We start from the raw sequence: 19,751 nt of genomic DNA, 5'->3' as shown, positions 1-19,751 counted from the left end.
AGAGAAAAATAAGGTAGTCAGTGCAAAGGATGTCTCCCTCCTACTTCTGACTGCTAGTATTCCTTGTGAATTGCAACCAATTGCTACCCATTCTTTCCAGAATATTCTCTGCATTTACATGTGAAGAATTCACACATGTGCATCTTTCTTTTTGTACCTTGGAGCTCATTTTGTACCTGTGAATAGAGATCTGGCTCATTCTTTTTATTTATTTATTTATTTTGAGAGAGAGAGAGAGAGAGAGCAAGTGCATGCATACATGAGTGGGCGGAGTGGGGGAGCAGAGAGACAGAGCCGGGGAGAGAATCCCAAGCAGGCTCTGCAGCTGTCAGCACAGAGCCTGATGTGGGACTTGAGCTTACAAACCGTGAGATTATGATCTGAGCCGAGAAATCAAGAGTCAGACGTGTAACTGACTGAGCCACCCAGGTGTCCCTGTTCTTTCTCTCCTACTAGCCTTTGAAACCCAATGTGTGTTTTGCTCCTGCAGCAGATCTCAATGGAACCAGCCACAGTTAAGGAGTTCAATGGCCGCATGTGGCTAGTGGCTAGCCTCCTGGAGGGCACAGCCCTAGACCCTCCCCCCCGCCCCCCGACCTGTTGTTGATCCACGTTGAATGAGCCTCTTGCTTCTCCAGGCCTCTGTTTGCTCATTTTTGAACGGAGGTTGGGTTGGATCATCTCATTGGCTGTCCTTCACCCTAACGTCCTCTGACTTTCGGTGCTACAAATGGAAAGTCACGGACAAACCAGGACAGTCAGGTCTTCTATGGCAGCTTGATCTCCACATCTAGAAGATGGGGACAATCAAAGGTGACCCTGATCAGAGTGAGGATGAAAAAAATATGGCAGCTGATGAGGGTGTGCTTTCGGGAGGAGGATAAATGAGGCGTGTTGGTGTTAGGGGTGGTGTTAGGATTAGGACCGACCCTGGTAAGTGCTCAGAATCCACCTGCTAGATGCAAGGTTGCCACCTGGGTTCCTTGCGGTCCCTGCCAGGATCAAATAAGGCACCCGTGCCGAGGGCTCAGCGCTGTGCTTAGCACGCAGGAGACTCTCCCTTACTAGAAACTGCTGCCCTCCCCACCCTTCTGGTTGCAAAAATGCAGCCCAGAACGGGGAGCGGCTTGCCCAAGGTCGCACAATGAGATGGTACTGGCAGACGCTGGCCTATTTTGGCTCCCTCCTTCTCCCTGGCAATTGTCCCGAAAGTCAGCCGCTAATTTCCTCGCAGCCAGGTAAATGAAATAAATACCCCCGACACCACTGAACTACTCGAATGAGGCCCGGGTCCAAGTATTGTTTCCACGGTATGCACGAGGGCGTGCACGCATGTGATTTGTTTAAAGTCACTGCTCCAAAGGGTGGAGGCTGGGTCGGCAGGATACGCGGCCCGGCACCCGGCTCCTTGTGTTCAGAGCCCTGTACTGCGACCAGCGCCAGATTCCGCCGTGTGATTTCCAGCAAAGGACCCCCTCTAGATGGCACATGAACGACCTCTGGCAAAACTGCGATGGTGTAGAAAATTAAAATTAAAAGCCAGGAAGCCCAAATCGTTGCATATTATGTAACAATAACAGGAAGCCATTTCTTCTGAGCGTTTGCTGTGTGATATTGCTTGAGGACCCCGATTTCGCTATTTTATTTAATCCCCCTGGTTATCCAGGGCAGTGTAATTGCTTACCAACCCCATTTTACAGATAAGGAAATAGAAGTCCCGAGAAAGTAAAGAACTCCTCTGGAAACAGAGCCAAACACAGAGCAAAAAAGGCCCTTAAAAATCTCCCCTGTGGGGGCACCTGGGTGGCTCAGTCAGTTAAGCTCTGGACTTCGACTTAGGTCGTGATCTCATAGTTTGTGGGTTCGAGCCCCATGTCGGGCTGTGTGCTGACAGCTCAGAGCCTGGAGCCTGCTTCAGATTCTGTCTATCTGTCTGTCTCTCTCTCTTTCTGTTTCTCTCTCTCTCCCTCTCTCTCTCTCTCTCTCAAAAATAAATAAATATTTAAAATTTTTTTTTAATCTCCCCTGTGGCAGAAGAGTAGCCAACCACCCCAGCTGACCCAGGAGCCTCCTGGACACTGGACATTCACAAGCTGGGACAAATCGGTCTCCCTGTGGCAACTTAATGTATTCATCTGTTAAATGGGGATATTTGAACCTGACCCTGGTCAGAGTGAGGATAAAAATACGGCAGTAGGTGAGGATGTGCTTTGGGGAGGAAAAGGAGGGAGACAAAAGTGTTGCGGGATTGTTATTAGGATCCAGATAGATCCTGGTGAGTGCTTAGAGTCTGGTCACTGAGACACAGGGCTTGTTCTCTCTCTCTCTCTCTTTCTGTCTCAGCAGACAGTGAATATCCCTGCTCCTCCCAAGCCCAGCCTCTTTCCGGTTGTTTCCAAAGATCAAGTTGCCTTCCTAAGGCCAAAGTCTGAGAAACAGCACCCCAATTTCCCAAGTGCCAATCAGCAGCCCTCCCTGATTTGGAAACCAACTGAGAAAGAGGAAAAACTGAGCTTGGCTGGGAAGGCATGTGGATCGCTTTATTCTTTTCCTTTTCTCTTAAGCCAAGCCCAGGTTCTGTCCTTCCCAAGGTCTGGCCCAAGCCAGAAGTGACAAAAAAAAAAAAAAAAAAAAGCCCTCAGAAACCTCGCCTCCCTAGAAGCTTATGTGTGAGTCCCTTCTTTAATTAATGAACAGAGTCCACTGCCTAACTTGGACGCTCAAGAGAGATCTAGAGGTCCCGGCTGTCTCTGCTTCCACCTAAACAACGAACGTCCCGGGTTCAGTACCCAGAAGAAATGAGTGAAGGAAGCCAAGGGGTGGGGGGAGGGCCCGTCCTCCATGGTGAGGAGAGACACAGGGGCTCTGGGTGGTTTTCTCTGCAGAAAGAAGACACTCGGTTGGTCGACACACGGGCCACACGCGCTCACACACACAGCAGAGGAATGACACAGCATGAGGGCGATGCATGAATACACAGAGAGAAACACACACGCACAGCGTCGCCAGATGGAGAGCACAGCCTGGGCTGGGCCCGGGGATTCATTCTCCCCTCACCCACGCACAGGGACTGGTGGAGTTACATACTGCGAGCTGCAAAGGGGGAGGTGGACTTGCTCCCCGCCCCGCCTCGAGGGGATCCAGGAAGTGGCACCTCCTTCTTGGGGGTGTCTGCCCCCCGCCTCCTGCTCACAGAGGCAGTGGGAGCCGGTCAGCTGCCTCAGCCCCCCGATGACCCCGGGAATTCGCCAAAAGGGAAACGAGGGAGTGAGTGTCACTTTGCTGGTAGTGGCAGATGGGGGCTCCCTCCCCGCGCTGAGTGTGGGGACGATGCCCGCAGGGAAGGGTGTCGGGATAGAGCTGGAACCAGGACTTGAACCGGGGGACAGAGAAGGATGGAGGGGTCCTCTGCTGCCTCCCTCCTGCCCCCACTCCACCCACAACCCACAGACGACCTGCTCCAACCCAGACACGTAGGACTCACTAATAGCCGCCTGCTGTGTGTGCATTCCACAGGTGCACACCCCCCCCCCAGGCCATAGCATCTTCAGCGAGGTCCCCTGTTGCGCCCTGGTACCCCCAACCATACCTCGTGTCTCCAAGCCTGGGGGAGCCAGGGAGAGTGAAGAAAATAACCAGAATATGAAATTTAAAAAATCAGAGTGTAAGTTTAAAAGCTCGGGCTCAAGAGTGGGGCACACCTGAATTTAAACCTCTCTTTGCCCTCATTTCTGCATGACCTTGGACAAGTGAACTACCCTTCCCAGGCTTCTCATCTACTGAAGGGTAATTGTGAGGATCAAAGGAGAAAAAATATATACATTAGGAGCGTACATACTCAATAAGTGTCTGCTATGTTTAATCTTTTGGGATTTTTCTTCAGTCAACAAATACTCATTGAGCACGTGCTGTGCGCCTATGCTAACCCTTAGGGGGACACAGTCGCTCTTCCAAATGTTTCCGCATTAGGGTTTCGGGTTGTCTGTGGAATGCAGATGCCCTCCAGAGTTTTGCGTGAACCCATGTCTTCCGTATTTATCACACCAAATTTGGTTTATACTGGTTTGTAATGCGGCCACGTCTGTCCTTTTGAGCCTGGAACAAGTCGCTCATTACAAAAATGGTCAGAGAGGCCAATTGACATCATTGGTGGCCCTCCTCCTTCCAGTGGGTTTGTTGTGGGGACTTTGGGGGTAGCTGGGACAGAGGGCCCAAAGGTCTGTGCTGGCTGAGCTCCTGACCCGTGAGTGGAAAATGTTTGTAAAACACAGAGAGCCAAAGACCACGTGACAGGTTGACTTCACGAGGTGGGAAAGAGATAAGAGATAAGATCGTGATTCTTGCCATCTGATTTCCACAGTTATCAGTGGTTTTTCAAGGAGACCCTCGGTCTTAGAGGGCTTTGCTCATGGGAGATGAAAGCAGGCAATTTGCAGCTCACTGGGAAGGGCCCCCACTCCCCTCGAGGAGGAAGGATTTCATTTCTAGGTTGGCTTCCAAGCTCCAGCGTCTCGTGGTTGGACTTCTCAGTTGGCTGCATTTTCCATCTCGGTTTTGAAGGTGGTGTTGGGCACTCCACATCAATCTCTCTTTTGTGATTCTCTCCACCCCCTCCCTTGTTCCTCCTCTCCAGCACGGGTCTGACGGGCTGGCGGCGCCTGGAGAATAGTGTGCCGAAGCTTGCGTCACCTCTAGACACATCTAGACACATCCACCAGACACATCTCCTCCCCAGTCTGCCTGACCTGTTGCTTGGGGACACGTCCCACGGCTGGTCCTGACGTCCGCCTGATCAACCATCGCTTCCTAGAGAACGAGGAGGAAGGCAGACGCAGGAGATCATGCCACCGATGGCCGGACAGCAATGAGCGGGTGATGCCGTGTTGACGTCAGAGACGGAGAAGACAAAGCCCCAGAGCAGCTCATTCCTGAGACGCCTCAGCACCAGCCCCCTCTTCCTCCGAGCACGCCCTGAAGCCTGGCTCCTCCTGGTGAAACCATCTTGGCTTGACGCATTTTGAGGTCTTCAGACACCTGGGTAGTAGACACCATGGAGAATCAGGTGTTCAGCGTTCAGCAGATCCAACCCAACGTCATCTCCGTCCGCCTCTTCAAGCGCAAGGTGGGGGGTCTGGGGTTCCTGGTGAAGGAGCGGGTGAGCAAGCCGCCCGTGATCATCTCCGACCTGATTCGGGGGGGTGCCGCGGAGCAGAGCGGCCTCATCCAGGCCGGTGACATCATCCTTGCAGTCAACGGCCAGCCCCTGGTGGACCTGAGCTATGACAGCGCCCTGGAGGTGCTCAGGGGCATCGCCTCTGAGACCCACGTGGTCCTCATTCTGAGGGGCCCCGAGGGCTTCACCACTCACCTGGAGACCACCTTCACCGGGGACGGGACCCCCAAGACCATCCGCGTGACACGGCCTCTGGCTGCCCCCACCACCGCTGTCGATCTGTCTCACCAGTCATCAGCCAGCAGAGAGCACTCACCGGCAGTGGACAGGGCCACGGGTCCTGGCAATGGGCCGCAGCACGCCCAAGACGGTGGGCAGGAAGCCGGCTCTCTCCCCCATACCAAGAGCCGGGCTCCTGGGCCCCCAGGCCAGGACTCTGCCAAGAAGAGCATCCAGGGCAGCCAAAACAGTGATTTGCTCAAAGAGATAGAACCTGTACTGAGCCTTCTCACCAGTGGGAGCAAAGGGATCAATGGCGGGGGACTTTCCAAGGCAGAGACGAAGGATGCAGAAGTCCAGGTGGACAGGTAAGCCCTGTGTGTGTGCATGGATGTGTCGTATGCAAACGTGTGTTGCAACTCAGTCTCATAGCCCAGAAGCCGACCTGAGCCGTTCCAGACACCTGCAGAGGCACATGCACTCAACCGCTCTTGCCTCTTTCTCTCAAAACTGCAACCGTAGGAACAGAATGGGCGTAACCTCCAGCCTGTATCTCTTGCCACGAGACCCAGCTGACAGTCGCGGTGGCTGATGTCACGTCTTCCAGCAACCCCTCACTCAGCATGGGTATTTTTGCGATCTGCAATTCATGGGGCAGAAGACTGAGGCTCAGAGAGGAGGGGCCCTTCCTGAGTCGCCCCGTGAGTGAGAGCCGCGTGTCCGCGGCGGCCTCCGCATAGGGGGAATGCCAAGGTCCTGGGAAGAGAGAGGGGATGGGCTGAGGCCTGCGCAGGCCTCAGCCTAAACCAGCTCTCGCCTTGGGCAGCCGCTGGAGAGCAAGGGAGGTTCTAAGGGAAGGGAATGGAATTGAAGTAGAGGCCCTGCCCCCCCCCCCCCGCCCCAAAACAGCGCTCTTGCTCAGAGTCTGCAGGAACCGAGGTGAGAACAGGAAAACCCGGGTCCCGGCCCCTCTGTGTTTGCCAGATTGGCATTTTCTGACTGTGTGGAGGAAGAGAACAGGTGACACAGTGGGCGATTCTAGCTCCTTCTCTGGGGAGGAGTGGGCAGCTGGGCCAAGGGGTCAGAGAATAGTGGGTCCAGGGACAGAGGAGAGAGGCAAGCTTCTCTGTGCGCCCATTCTGGTCTCAGGTTAGCACAGCCCCCACTTCTTATCTAGCCCCCATGTGGGGCCACCCAGAAACCCAGGACAAGATTTCCCACCCACCCCGTCCCCAAGGACCCCTGAGTGTCCAGAGAGCACTTAGAGGTCCCCAGGGTGTCCCTCAGGAACCTGGATTAAAGCAGCTCTCTCCAGGCCCCTGCACTGGTTTCATTTAACACATGTTGGTTGAAGACAAACCCGGCACCAGGGGTGCAGGGAACACGCCGACCCTCTGACCTTGTGAGTGAATGAAATAGACAAGCCCCGTGAGCTTGGGGACCTTACAGTGTCACGGGGAAAAGGCAAAGAATCAGTGAGATAAAAATGTTAACATAAGTAGGCCGTCAGATATGTGCTAAGGAGATACACGGAATCAGACGGGGGTCAGGAGGTATTGCGGAAGGTGGATTTTAGAGAGAGAGGCTGGGAAGGTCTCAAGGAAGCAGATGTTGGAAGACCCGGAGGGGGGGGAAGAAGGGCACGTCGAAGCTTTATGGAGGAGGGGCATGCCGGGCAGAGGGATGGCAGGTGCCAAGGTCCTGAGGTGGGAGGGTGCCTGATGTGGTGGAAGGCCTGCATGGGACCCAGTCTCCCTTCCTGACGGGTCAGCCCCCCAACCACCCTTTGAGGGGGGCCCTCGGTCTATGGCACCGCACCTCAGGCCACCGTTGCATCCTGGAGCTTTTCCAACTTCTCCCACCTGAGCAAAAGCCCAGCTGATTCCAGCAATATCCCGAGCGGGAAGGTGGGGTCTCTGCCAGAAGCCCCAGGGGTTCCCTGGTGCCCTTTGAGCTCCTGTCCTCCAACCTGCTTCTTCCCTCTTCTGTGAGCTCCTGGGGGGGGGGCAGTTTGGAGTCTCCCCATACCTTTGGTCCCATCTCCACAGGAGATGGAGAGTCTTGGCCCCAGTACGCAGGACATGGTGTTACCCTCTTGGTGGGGCAAGTGGGTGGGGGCCCCTATTGTCCTGACCTTCCTTGCCAGAGCTGGGGGCTGGGACCAGTCCTCAGGGCTGTCCTGGCATACAGAGATCTGGGGCCCGTTTCACCCATGACTAAGCCTGGAGACCCTCCCCACCAGGCTAGAGCCGGGTCCTCGGGGGAGCTGCCATTTCCCAGGTGTCCCTACGACAGCATCTGCAGCAGAGATAACATATTTTTGTTTTGAGATAACATAGGTCTTGATGTAGTTTCTGGGCAGCCAGCGGCCCCCAAGTCTCATCCGGTGGGCTTAAATCCTAAAGCATCTATAGAATCCAGAATCAATCATTGGCCTGGTTTTCTAGGAGGCACCAGATGTGCCCCACCCCCCCACAACGAAGTCTTTTGAGCACAACCTCTTCGTCCCCATTCTGGATATATGTGCCTCCCTGCTCCTCAACACCCCCTTCTCCTAGGAAGAGCAATGGGTCTCTGAATGAGTGTGACAGTCCCCTCCCGGAGGCTGTACTTAGTGCTCCATATGCTTGGTTCTGATTCTCAGCTGGGCATGGGGTGGGCATGGGGTTGTGAGCATCAGAATTCCCTGGGGCTTTCCTTCAGCCCCGCCCCAGACCGAGGAGCCTGAATCTCCCTGTGTGACTAGAGAAGTCCCCCGGAGGGTCCCTCTTAGCATTGGGAGCTCGGCCCTCCTGCTCCGAGAAGCCAGTGTGACCCTCTCCCAGCTGGCAGTGGCGGGATGCAAAAACCTGATGCAGGACACTAGGCTTGGGTGAGGTTGCCAAACGTGAAGGACTTTAACGGGAGCCTGGCCTCAGGGGCCCCTCCAAACACCACCTCCGAAAAGCAGCCTTTGTTTCCCCGAGGACCGGGGCAGGACATGCTGGTCTGACGTGGGGTCTCCTCCGGCAGACCTATTTTCCCAAATTAGGAGGCTGCACCTCAGCTCTCAACCCGCCCTCATCCATCACAGTCCTCCCTCCAGTGACCAAAAGGAGCAGGAAACACTGCTTTGGAAGAAAGTGGCCTAGGGCAAGTACAGGGCTCCATGAACCCCGCTAGGGTAAACGGTTCTCAGCAGGAGTATTATCCAATAATAGTGCATGGTCCCCTAGCTCAGTGGCCCATGCCTGTGCTCAATGCTCCCCACCCCCCACATTAACAAATATTTTTAATTTTTTTAATGTTTATTTATTTTGAGGGACAGAGCATGAGCAGGGGAGAGGCAGAGAGAGAGGGGGAGGCACAGAATCTGAATCAGGCTCCAGGCTCTGAGCTGTCAGCACAGAGCCTGACCCGGGGCTCGAAACCACGAACCATGAGATCATGACCTGAGCAGAACTCAGACGCTTACCCGACTGAGCCACCCAGGCACCCCCACAAATGTTTTTAAATGCCCCCTTTCTTAACCAGGAGCTAATAATGCCCTAACTATAAACTAAAGGAGACCAGGCATAAAAGTAATTTATCATAACAGAAGCTGTAATTTCATCTATCAGCGCTCAGCTATTTGCCCCTAAACAGAGAATTGGTCCACTCACGACCGTGTCAAATGCAGGTGGAACCAGGTGTATTGTTTTGGCCACTCAGATGCCACCAGCGGTGTCTCTTTGGTGATGTGATCTTCCGAAATGGTGACAGACTCCCAATGAAATGATGTCCTGTCTTTTCCCAATGGTTGCATGCATGGAAAACTGAGTGTATTTTTAAGCCATGTTTTAGCGTAAGACTGAATCGGGGTCTTGACTCAGAAGTTTAAGCTTGCTTTTCATCTTGGTTGATGTGCTAAGGTCGCATGGCAGGCAGGACCCTTCTTCCTTGTGTGGGTTTGCCCCTGGACCATCCCCAATGCCACCTCCTTTCCACCGTGATGCCAGGGACCCTCACCATCATTGGAAAAACCAAAAGTGCCCTCAGAAATCACCAAACTAGGTGACAGGAATAAGAGCCTTGTTAAGTGTCAGCGTCCCCAAGTCAGGAAATGCAAGCCCAGAGACAGAAGGGTCTTCAACGTCACTCTCCGGGCTTGGCGGGCTGGGGAGGATTCCAGCCCCTTGGAGCACGTGGCTGCCTGGAAATTACTCAGCCTTCCAGTGGCTTCCCCATCCAGGCTGCTTTTTGGGGTGGGGGTCAGAGCTGGCAGCCTGGATTCTGGATGCCCAGTGAGGCCGGCTGCCTACCAGGCCTGGAGCCCCACATCCGGGTCACAGCCAGCAGGCTGTGGCTTCTGGGGGCCAAGCAGAGGCTGGGGCTGTCCCTGGTTCTCAGCAGTGCCCTTGACTCTCCTGCTCTCTTGGCCTCATTTCCTTCCTTCCGTCTTTCCTCTTGGACGCGGACCTATTCACCTGCTTCATCTAACTCCTTGCCCTCACGGGGCGTCCCTAGTCCTGTTGTTTGGGAATGCTGGCCCTCCGTTGGGGAGAGAAGCGATGTTTAGTCTAGACACAGTCTCACCCTTGATCCCAGGGGGAAGGTGGGCCCGGCAGGTGGTGGCAGTGTGCGGGGACCGTAAGGAAGGGAAATCTGGGGGCTTCTGGGACCTTCGGCACTTGGGAACGGTCACTTTAAAATGCTGCGTGTCAGAGGATATCCAGGTTGTTCAGATTGCTGCCCTGAAGGAGGGTTCTAAAGAGGCCAAGGTCCCTGGTCCAGCATCCATCTGGACCAGCCGGTCAGCCTCGCCCTGCGTTCTGATGACTTCTCCACTCGCAGGGCACTCGGTTACTTACAGAGAACCTTCATAATAGCCATCTCTTCAGAGCTTGGGTGAATTCAGCCCTGCTTCCTAAGTAGGCTGTATGGTTTGGGCCGCCTTATCGGCAAGGAAACTGACGCTCAGAAAGGTGGGGCAATTTGCCCAGAGTCACACAGCCCTGGCCACAGGAGTGCTCATCTTGGTTCTGCTAGAAATCTCATGGTGGGTGGCTACAGTTGACACGAAACCGGGCGAGAAGAGGTGGCTGGAGGCTCAGAAGTCAGTTTCGATCCTAGAGAATGAGCTTAACTGGGGAGAGGAGGTCTCCTGTGACAAGCCTCTGTTTTATGACCAACATACTAATCAAGCTGTACTGAGCCCTCCAGGGGGCCTGGCCGCACACTAAGGTCTTTACATCAGTTACCTCATTTGCTCCTCGTAGCACCCCATTTTCCTAGTAAGCAAGCCAAGGCTCAGAGAGGCACAGTCACATGTCCCAGCTCACAGAGCCAGCAAATGACAGAGCCAGGACTTGACCCCAGGCCCATGCTCTTGGCCTCCACTAACATAGATTACACTGTTGGCCACAGTGCACTTGACCGCTAGCCATCAAGTTTCTGAGGACTTGGGGTATTTTCTCAGTCTGGAAGGGAAACTGAAGTGCCCTCCACGCAAGATAGCACCCCAGGAGAACTGACCTCAGACCAACCAATGACACCACTGATTCCAGGACTGTCTGCAATAGAGGGTCTCCTCTGTGACTGCACTTGACATGTCTTATGACTTTGAATCAGTCCGTTGGCATTGACTCCAATGACTGCCTTCACACTGAACCTCAGTGCAAGTTTTCATTCTCACCTTAACCATGTGAACATAAGGGGCTTCCCCAGTCCGTCGTTTCCTGGGGAGGGGAGAGAAGTCCTGGTTATAGAGCTATTACTCTTACTTTGCACTCTCTCCTATCTGTGTCCCCGCCATCTTGTCAAGTGGCACCCAGCCCCTCATTCTGAGGAGGAGCTATGGAATGAGCCCACGCAGCCACCCATTCATCCCCAGATTGTGTGCAAGGAAGGGGAGCTTCTCACCATCTTTCATTCAGCAAATATTCACGGAGCATCTTTTCTGCCCCAGATACTGTCCTTGGAACTGGGGATCCACTGATGAGCCTCTGCCATTATGGAGTCACAGACAAGAAATGAATGATAAACAGATAGACTCAGGCTCTCAGGCAATCATGTTAGATAGTGACACATGCTATAAAAGAAATGAAATGGTGATTTGAAGAAATATGGCTTGGGGTTGGGAAAAAAAAAAACTAGATCAGAGGGTCAGAGAAGGCCTCCCTGAAGAGGTAACATTTATACTGAGGCCAGAAGGTATGAACCATGTGAAATCTAGGGAAGGGCGTTCCTGGCAGAAGGTACAGCAGGAGCAAAGGCCCTGAGGCAGGAACAAGGTTGAGATGTTCAAGGAACGGAAAGAAGGTCTGTGGGACGTGAGTGTAGTGAGTAGGAAGAGAGAGCTGGGCGCGCATACCCATACACACACACACACACACACACACACACACACACAGCCCAAGCCATCCCTGCCCCTGCCACCAAATATTTATTGTATCCATTTCCCTTTGCAGTCGTAACAAATGACCACAAATGTGGTGGCTTGAAACAGTATACATTTATTCTCTTACAGCTCTGGAGATCTTACATCTGGAGGCTCTAGGGGCAAATCTGTTTCCTTACCTTTTCCAGCTTCTAGAGCTGCATTCCTTGCCTTTCTTGGCTGGGGCCCCTGCCTGCCCCTTCCAGCATTAGCATCTTGCTTCTGGAGTCTCATGGCCTTTGTCTTCCATGGCAGAACTCCCTCTGCTTCCTTCTCATAAGGACACATGTGATGGCATCCTTACGGCCATTATAGTTAATGGCCCATCCAAGATGATCTCCCCAATTTCAAGATCCTTAACTTCATCACCCCTGTAAAGACCCTCTTTCCATATAAGGTAACATATGTGGGTTCTGGGGATTAGGATTTGATGTCTTTGGGGGCCATTTTCAGCCCCCCACCCCCATCCAACAAGCCCTACTGAGCAATTCTGTGGCCAGACCCTGGACTGGCCATTACTATGAGGTCTCATTGGACTGGGCTCAGTGTCCTTCCTTCTAGACCCCCCTTTGCCATCATTAGCTACATATTTTAGGAAAGCCCCTTGACCTCTCTGGGCCTCGGTTTCCCCATGTGTAAAAGTAGCATGTGGGCCAGATGAGCCCTAAGATTCCTTCCAGAACTACCATTCAGGGTCCTCCTGAAGGTCAATGGTGGGCACGCTCATCACAGGCCAAGCAACTTACCGGTCCACCTGCTGTCAAACCCACCTGGAAGGTTCACTGCTCCATTCGACCTCCCCAGACCATCACTCCAGGGAGAGGCACTCAAACACCCCTTTAGGTCAGAGGTCACAAACTGGGGATCGAGGGTCACACTCAGATCTCCCTCGAGTTTTATTGGGCCTGCAGAGTTTTCTGAAAAAGCGATTTCGTGGCAAAACAGAGAAATCAAGAGGTTTCACATTAAACCTGATTTCCAGCCTCTCAAAAATAAAGAGAGCATCGGAAGAGCTATTAGGACCAAGTCTCTATTGTGGGGAGACAACCAGCCTCAGGAGCCGTGCGGGAGCTGGCATGGGCTCTCCAGTGGCCCAGGATCCAAAACCAGCCAATCTGCTCAGCCCAGACGCTGCAAACACTGGAGGTTGAGGATCCTGCCCAGCATTTGTGATGTGAGCAATTACAGTCGTGATTGCTGCTGAGCCCAGAGGCCCTCACCTCACTTCTCAGCTAGAGGATTGCGGTAAAATTCCAGCTCTCAAGAGCATACTTTTCTCTCTCACAACCTTCCCCCACCCCAGCACGAAGAGCTCTAGAACAAAGCTTTGCAGAGACCCCAGATTCATTTTCCAGAGCCCTCAAGTCCTCCTGTTTTAACTTAGCTCCCAGCATCCACAGCCAGGTGGAGGGGGGGTGGGCGAGAAGGGGGGTGGTCAGGGAATAGTGTGGTGTCTGTGGAGAGATGCAGCAGCCTCCTTGCCCGGTTGGGCCAGAGCAGGTGGCCCCCACTTCCAGACTGTGCCCTGCACACAGGCTTGGCCCTCCTGCTCCCCATCCTGGATACTTGGGGTTGGTTGGTGGTCAGCACTGGGCTGATCAACACATGTGCCAACTTCCTGTGGAGTTGAGCCCAACCCCTGTGTGAGAGTCCGAGGCCTGGCCCCCAGGAAGCCCCCCAGTTGGAAGGATTTGCCAAAGGTTCTTAGAAGGTCTAGAGATGCCAGACTGACTGTTGGCTTGGGTATGATTGTCTAGCTAGCAAAGTGGAGGAAAAGGAGCTTTAGTTTAGTCCTTGCCAGAAAGCATAGAAGATGCTTGCCAAGTGGGAGTTAGACTTCCATGCCTGGTTTTATGGGGGGAAAGAAGAGAGGGAGATTGGGGGATGTTGATATTTCTGACCAGGAGGGCGCCTTGCTGTTCACAGCCAAGAGTCAGGCCCAGAGCCCTCCCAGGAAGGTGGGTCTTCAAGGAGGTCTGTGAACCATGTGGGGTGCTTTTGACAATGCAGGTTCCAGGGTTCCCTGGGGACCCAGACTCTCCAAAGGGCGAGTTCAGGAGAGTTTTAACAGTTGATACTGATGCACTCTGAAATGAGAAATGCCAAACATGATGGCATGATGGCTCTGGGGTTACTGGTCCACCTAGAATGCAAGCCCACTGGAGGATGGCCTTTCCAGAGGGCTAAGGACACCTGAGAGGAGATAAAAGCCACTTAGTGAAGACAGTCTCTTCAATCCCATCTGGGAACAAGGGACAACTGGTAAATAAAGGCTTGTAGACACAGAGATGGGATGGGTATAGAACAAGGAAGGGAAGGAGTGGGAAGCATGAGATCGGGGTCCTCAGCCACACCCAAGCCAGTGCTTCTCAATAAGGAGGAGTACATTTGGTTTCCTCCCCAAAGGGACATTGGGCAATGTCTGGAGAGATTTTGGATTGTCACAACTGGGAGGGACTGTGGAAAGGGAAGGAGTGCTACTGGCATCTAATGGGTAGAGACCCCCTAGAGAACGCTGCTAGACATCCTACAAGGAACAGGACAGCCCCCCACAACAAAGAATTACCCAGCCCCCCAAATATCAATAGTTCTAGTTTGAGAAACCCTGATCTAAACTGAGACCACTCCAGGCAGCTGGAAGGACCCACACTCATGAGTATGGCAAAGGAAAGTCACCATCCTGGCTTCTAAGAAGTCAAAACAGTCCCCATCCACCTCCACCTATGGACTCCCAGTATATTTATTTAAATGAAGAAATGAGGGGCGCCTGGGTGGCGCAGTCAGTTAAGCGTCCAACTTCAGCCAGGTCACGATCTCGCGGTCCGGGAGTTCGAGCCCCGCGTCGGGCTCCGGGCTGATGGCTCGGAGCCTGGAGCCTGTTTCCGAGTCTGTGTCTCCCTCTCTCTCTGCCCCTCCCCCGTTCATGCTCTGTCTCTCTCTGTCCCAAAAATAAATAAAAAATGTTGAAAAAAAAATTAAATAAAAAATTAAATAAAATAAAGATACGTGTCGGGGCGCCTGGGTGGCTCAGTCGGTTGAGCCTCCGACTTCAGCTCAGGTCGCGATCTCGCGGTCCGGGAGTTCGAGCCCCGCGTCAGGCTCTGGGCTGACGGCTCAGAGCCTGGAGCCTGCTTCCGGTTCTGTGTCTCCCTCTCTCTCTGCCCCTCCCCCGTTCATGCTCTGTCTCTCTCTGTCCCAAAAATAAATAAAAAATGTTGAAAAAAAAATTTAAAAAAAAATTAAATAAAATAAAGATACGTGTCGGGGCGCCTGGGTGGCTCAGTCGGTTGAGCCTCCGACTTCAGCTCAGGTCGCGATCTCGCGGTCCGTGAGTTCGAGCCCTGCGTCGGGCTCTGTGCTGATGGCTCGGAGCCTGGAGCCTGCTTCAGATTCTGTGTCTCCCTCTCTCTCTGCCCCTCCCCCATTCATGCTCTGTCTCTCTCTGTCCCAAAAATAAATAAACGTTGAAAAAAATAAGGAAAGAAAGAAAGAAAGAAAGAAATGATGCATTAAAGTTACGAAAATCTCATTCAACAGATAAAAACATTCAACACCCCTACTTCATTTGGAAGGAAAAATCAATACCTAAATTTGAAGTTCTTCAAAAGTATGAGGTTCAACCAAGTAGCCCCTCTGCTACCCTCTTAATCCCTGTTCTCAGTGATTCTCAGCCAGCACAACAGCAAGAAGGAACCACCTGACTTTCAGGCTTTCTCCACTGCTCATTGGTGCTGTGACCTTTGACAAGTTACCTAATCTCTCTGAGCTTCAGTTTCCTTAGTTGTCAATGAAGATGCACATGTTTAGTTAGTTCTGACTATGTGTTAGGCATCTTACATGCATGACTTCATTTAACCCCCAGGAGAGGAAGAGTGTGAAGTGGGTGTTGAAGGTTGAGTAGGAGTTGGTTCCTGGCAGAGGGAAGATGAAAGGGCATCCCGGGGACGGCAAGTATAAAGGTAGGAGTGGACAACAGTGCTCCTCGGGAAGAGGGGAGAGTGGAGATCAGGACTGAGAATAATGGAAGTTGGGAATCTAGAATGGAAGCAGAGAATTCCCAAAGTCCTGTGCTCTGTGAACAGCTTAGAAAGGGTCTGGGTATCTCTGTCTGTGCCTCCCAACCCCCAGGGAATGTGCCCTTCTTGGCTAAGAGCTACGTGCGTCCATTCCCCAGTGTTGAGGGACGTTAGGCTTTGAGGGATGCTCACTGCTATAACCAATATGTCCAGTGCTACAACCACCAGCTACATTTGGCTACTTAAACATGATGAAAGTTAGGTAACATTTAGATTCAGTTTCTCAGTGACCATAGGCACATTTCAAGTATTCAATTGCCACATGTGACCAGTGGCTATATAAAACTGGACAACATAGACGTAGGATGTTCCTCTCATCACAGAAAGTTCTACTAGACCGTGCTTGCTTAGAGGAATCTTTTTTGTTATTATTATCTCAGAAAGAGAGAGAGCGCATGAGTGCGGTGGAGGGGCAGAGGGAGAGAGAGAGAGAATGAGAATCACAAGCAGGCTCCACACTCAGCATGGGGCCCGATGTGGGGTTCAATCCCACAAGTCTAGAATCATGACCCGAGCCAAAATCAAGAGTCAGACACTGAACCAACCAACATACCCAGGTGCCCCTTAACTGTTTCATAGAGAACTAGCATTTCCCTTTTTCTGTTTCTGTCTGATGATCCCATACATTAGCAGTAAGAGCAACCACCAGTATGTACCACACAGCTAAGGGCTGTAAGCTTTACCTTATTTAACCTTTGCAGCAATCCCATGAGCAAGGTATTATTAACCCTATTTTAGAGATGAATAAATGGAGAATTCGAAAGTGTGAGTATCCAAAGTTGCACAGCTTATAGCCAGCAAAGCCAAGAGTTGAACCCAGTGCTACCCAACCCATAGCCCATGCTCTTAACCAGCAAACTACCCTGCCTGTACGAACCCCATCAAGCAGCTAGATCCCAGGGTGAGCAAATTTGCAGCAATAAGCCAGATATTTCCCTCAGACCTGGTTATCACTGTCAGACTGAGAGTTGGGAAATACTGACATGTACTTCTGTTTTTGCTCCTGGGTGAATGGAAACAAAATAGTTCAACCCGGATGTTCCCTCTGGTCCCATATTAAAAATATGCTTCCCCTGCTCCTCGCACAGGACTCTTAAATAAGTTTGTTGTTGACAAAACACTTCAAATGCATTCTTTAAACAGAGGTGTTAAAGGCTTTTTACAAAGGGGGGACTGCAACGCAGAAGTAGCTCTCCCTGAAAATTCACACAAGACAAGCCATTTTGGAGTTGCTTAGGTGATTGTTGCCTGTTTAATTCTTGCAAATTGGCCTCATTCAGCAAGAGATGTTGCATTACTTGCTCCTTAGCCTCTGGCTTAGAGTAACTAGTTTTTCCTGTCTCTGTTTTAAAAAAGGAAGGATCTGGGCCAAACATTATTCAGACCTAGTTTCAAATCCCAGCCCTTCTTTGTCTTACTGTGGGAACTCGGGAAACTTACATGACCTTTCCAGGCTCAGTTTTTGCATCTGTAAAATAGGGCTTTTGTTGTCTGTTGGGATAAAATGAAGTAACATCTGTGCAAGCACCTGGTATGTTACACATGCTCCAACAATGCTAACCTCTCTTCTCCACGAAATCGCCACTTATAGTCATGTGGTATCATGGGATCAGGACTTTCAGAGCTGAGAGGGAGCAGAGTGACATTTAGAGCAGCCCTCTCAACAGACAATTTCTCTGTTTATCACCATGTAGGTGAGCCGTTGACTTGTGAAATGTCTGTAATCAAGAACCACTCCCCGTGTGTTTTGGTGACATTTTTAAAGAGGGTAAAACAGAATGTTCCCTCTGACAATTGCAGACCTCTCTGACTAGAAGAGTCAAAGTGGCTCTGACGCAGGCCACCAGGACTTTTGGAACATTGTGAGGAGGAGAGGTCTGGATGGCCCCGAGTGAGCAGCCAGAGGGCTTGAGCCCTGGCTTCCGATTGACCCCAAATGACTGTCAGCGCCAGACTAGAGGTTGGGGGAAATTACAGAACCAGGATTCTAAGTCCCCAAAGCTGGGAATGTAGAACAAAGGGCTAGGTAACAGCTTCCACACCTGGGACCAAAACCAAGAGGGGCTCCAGAGTAAGCCACAGACAGATGCTATAATCAGAGTAAAAGTGGACGGGCAAGTTCAAAAGAAGCCAGTTGTCAGGAAGCAGGGGGGCAGCGCCTGGAGAGAGAAAGAGGTGAGGGATGGTCAGGAGGTCTGGATTTTGAGGCAAAGTCAGTCCCATCTCAGCCATGACTTCTCTCCTTCTTAGAGGATGACCAGGCTGTGGAAACTAGCTAAGATAGTCTCCCCCTGAATCTGAGTTCAAGAACAGAGAGCCAGGAAAACTTTGCTGTTAAGAAGCCAGCCTTTTGAGTCAGGAACCAGTCTGGGTTTGAATCCCAACTCCATCATCCCTGGCTGTGTGACTTAGGCTAGTGTTTTAACCTCTCTGAGCCTCAGTTTCCTGATCTTAGGAAGATTCTGAGGATTATGATTATAGTAATGAAGATGCTAATGACGGTGATGATGGAGGAGGTTGGTGATGCTGGTAATGATGGTGATGATGGTGAGTATTATGATGTAATGAAGGTGATGATAGTAATGATGACATTGATTATGGCAATGGTGATAGCGATAATGGTTATGCATGAGGAGAAGTTGGATGAGGAAGATGGTGGTGGTGATCATGGTGGTAGTGATGGTGGTAACAATGGAAGTTTGGATGGTGATGATGGTGGTGATGGTGATGATGGCCATGGTGATGGCAGTAATGATGGTGGTGATGGTGATGATGATAGTGATGTTGGTGATGGTGGTGATGGTGGTGATGGTGGTGATGGTGGTTGATGGTGGCAGTGGTGGTCATGGTGATGATGCAATCATGATGGTGATGATGATGATGATGGTGATGATGGTGGTGGTGATGGTGGTGATGATGCAATCGTGATGGTGATGATGGTGGTGATGGTAGTGGTGATGGTGATGGTGGTGATAGTGATGGTGGTAGTGATAATGGTGGTGATGGTGGCAGTGGTGGTCATGGTGATGATGCAATCGTGGTATTGATGATGGTGGTGATGATGCAATTGTGATGGTGATGATGGTGATGATGATGGTAATGATGGTGGTGATGGTGAGGGTGGTGGTGATGATGATGGTGATGATGGTGATGGTGGTGATGGTGGTGGTGATGGTGGTGATGATGCAATCGTGATGGTGATGATGGTGATGATGATGATGATGGTGAGGGTGGTGGTAGTGATGATGGTGATGATGGTGATGGTGATGATGGTAGTGGTGATGGTGGTGATGATGATAATGGTGGTGATGACGATGGTGGTGATGATGGTGGTGGTGATGGTGGTGATGATGCAGTCGTGATGGTGATGATGGTAATGGTGATGGTGATGATGATGGTGATGATAGTGGGGGTGGTGATGATGGTGATGATGGTGGTGGTGGTGATGATGGTGATGGTGGTGATGGTGGTGATGATGATGGTGACAGGAGTGGTGGTAATGATAATGATGCTGATGGATGGTAATAATGAAAGCCCCCACTTCAGAACGGGTGTGAAGAGTGGGCGGAAAAACTGTGACCTTGAGCATCTTAGCCTTTGTCTCACTTACACCGTCTATAAAATGGTGGTTAATATTCACACTCACCTCACAGAGTTGTCATGAGGATTAAATTAAAACATTTGTAAAGTGCTTGACACACAATACGTGCTCAATAGACACTAGCTATCATTCTTAATGGTATTTTATTTTTTTGCTCTGTTCCCCTCATTTTCAGAATCATTTCTGTTTCTCTTGGGCTGGTATCATTCGCCTTATTATCCGTGTTTATTCAGCACTGAGATAACTTATCACCCTGGACCCCAGGACTTGTTATCTTATCTGTGG

At 51.5% G+C, this 19,751-nt stretch overlaps 1 protein-coding gene across 2 annotated transcripts in view; it reads left to right on the top strand.

The window, feature by feature from the left end:
* NOS1 (nitric oxide synthase 1) overlaps positions 1 to 19,751 on the top strand; it is a 181,365-nt gene that overhangs the window by 90,204 nt on the left and 71,410 nt on the right. For both annotated transcript variants that reach the window (XM_027043812.2, XM_053205718.1), the window contains exon 2: positions 4,634 to 5,760. In XM_027043812.2, coding sequence (XP_026899613.1) covers positions 5,051 to 5,760 — 710 coding nt within the window. In that variant the 5' untranslated portion in view covers positions 4,634 to 5,050. The remainder of the gene's footprint in view (positions 1 to 4,633; positions 5,761 to 19,751) is intronic.

The sequence above is a fragment of the Acinonyx jubatus genome, chromosome D3 (genome assembly GCF_027475565.1).
Source record: "Acinonyx jubatus isolate Ajub_Pintada_27869175 chromosome D3, VMU_Ajub_asm_v1.0, whole genome shotgun sequence".
NCBI lineage: Eukaryota > Metazoa > Chordata > Mammalia > Carnivora > Felidae > Acinonyx > Acinonyx jubatus.
Note: the sequence above shows the minus strand (reverse complement) of the source record. Positions and strands in the feature narration are given on the sequence as shown.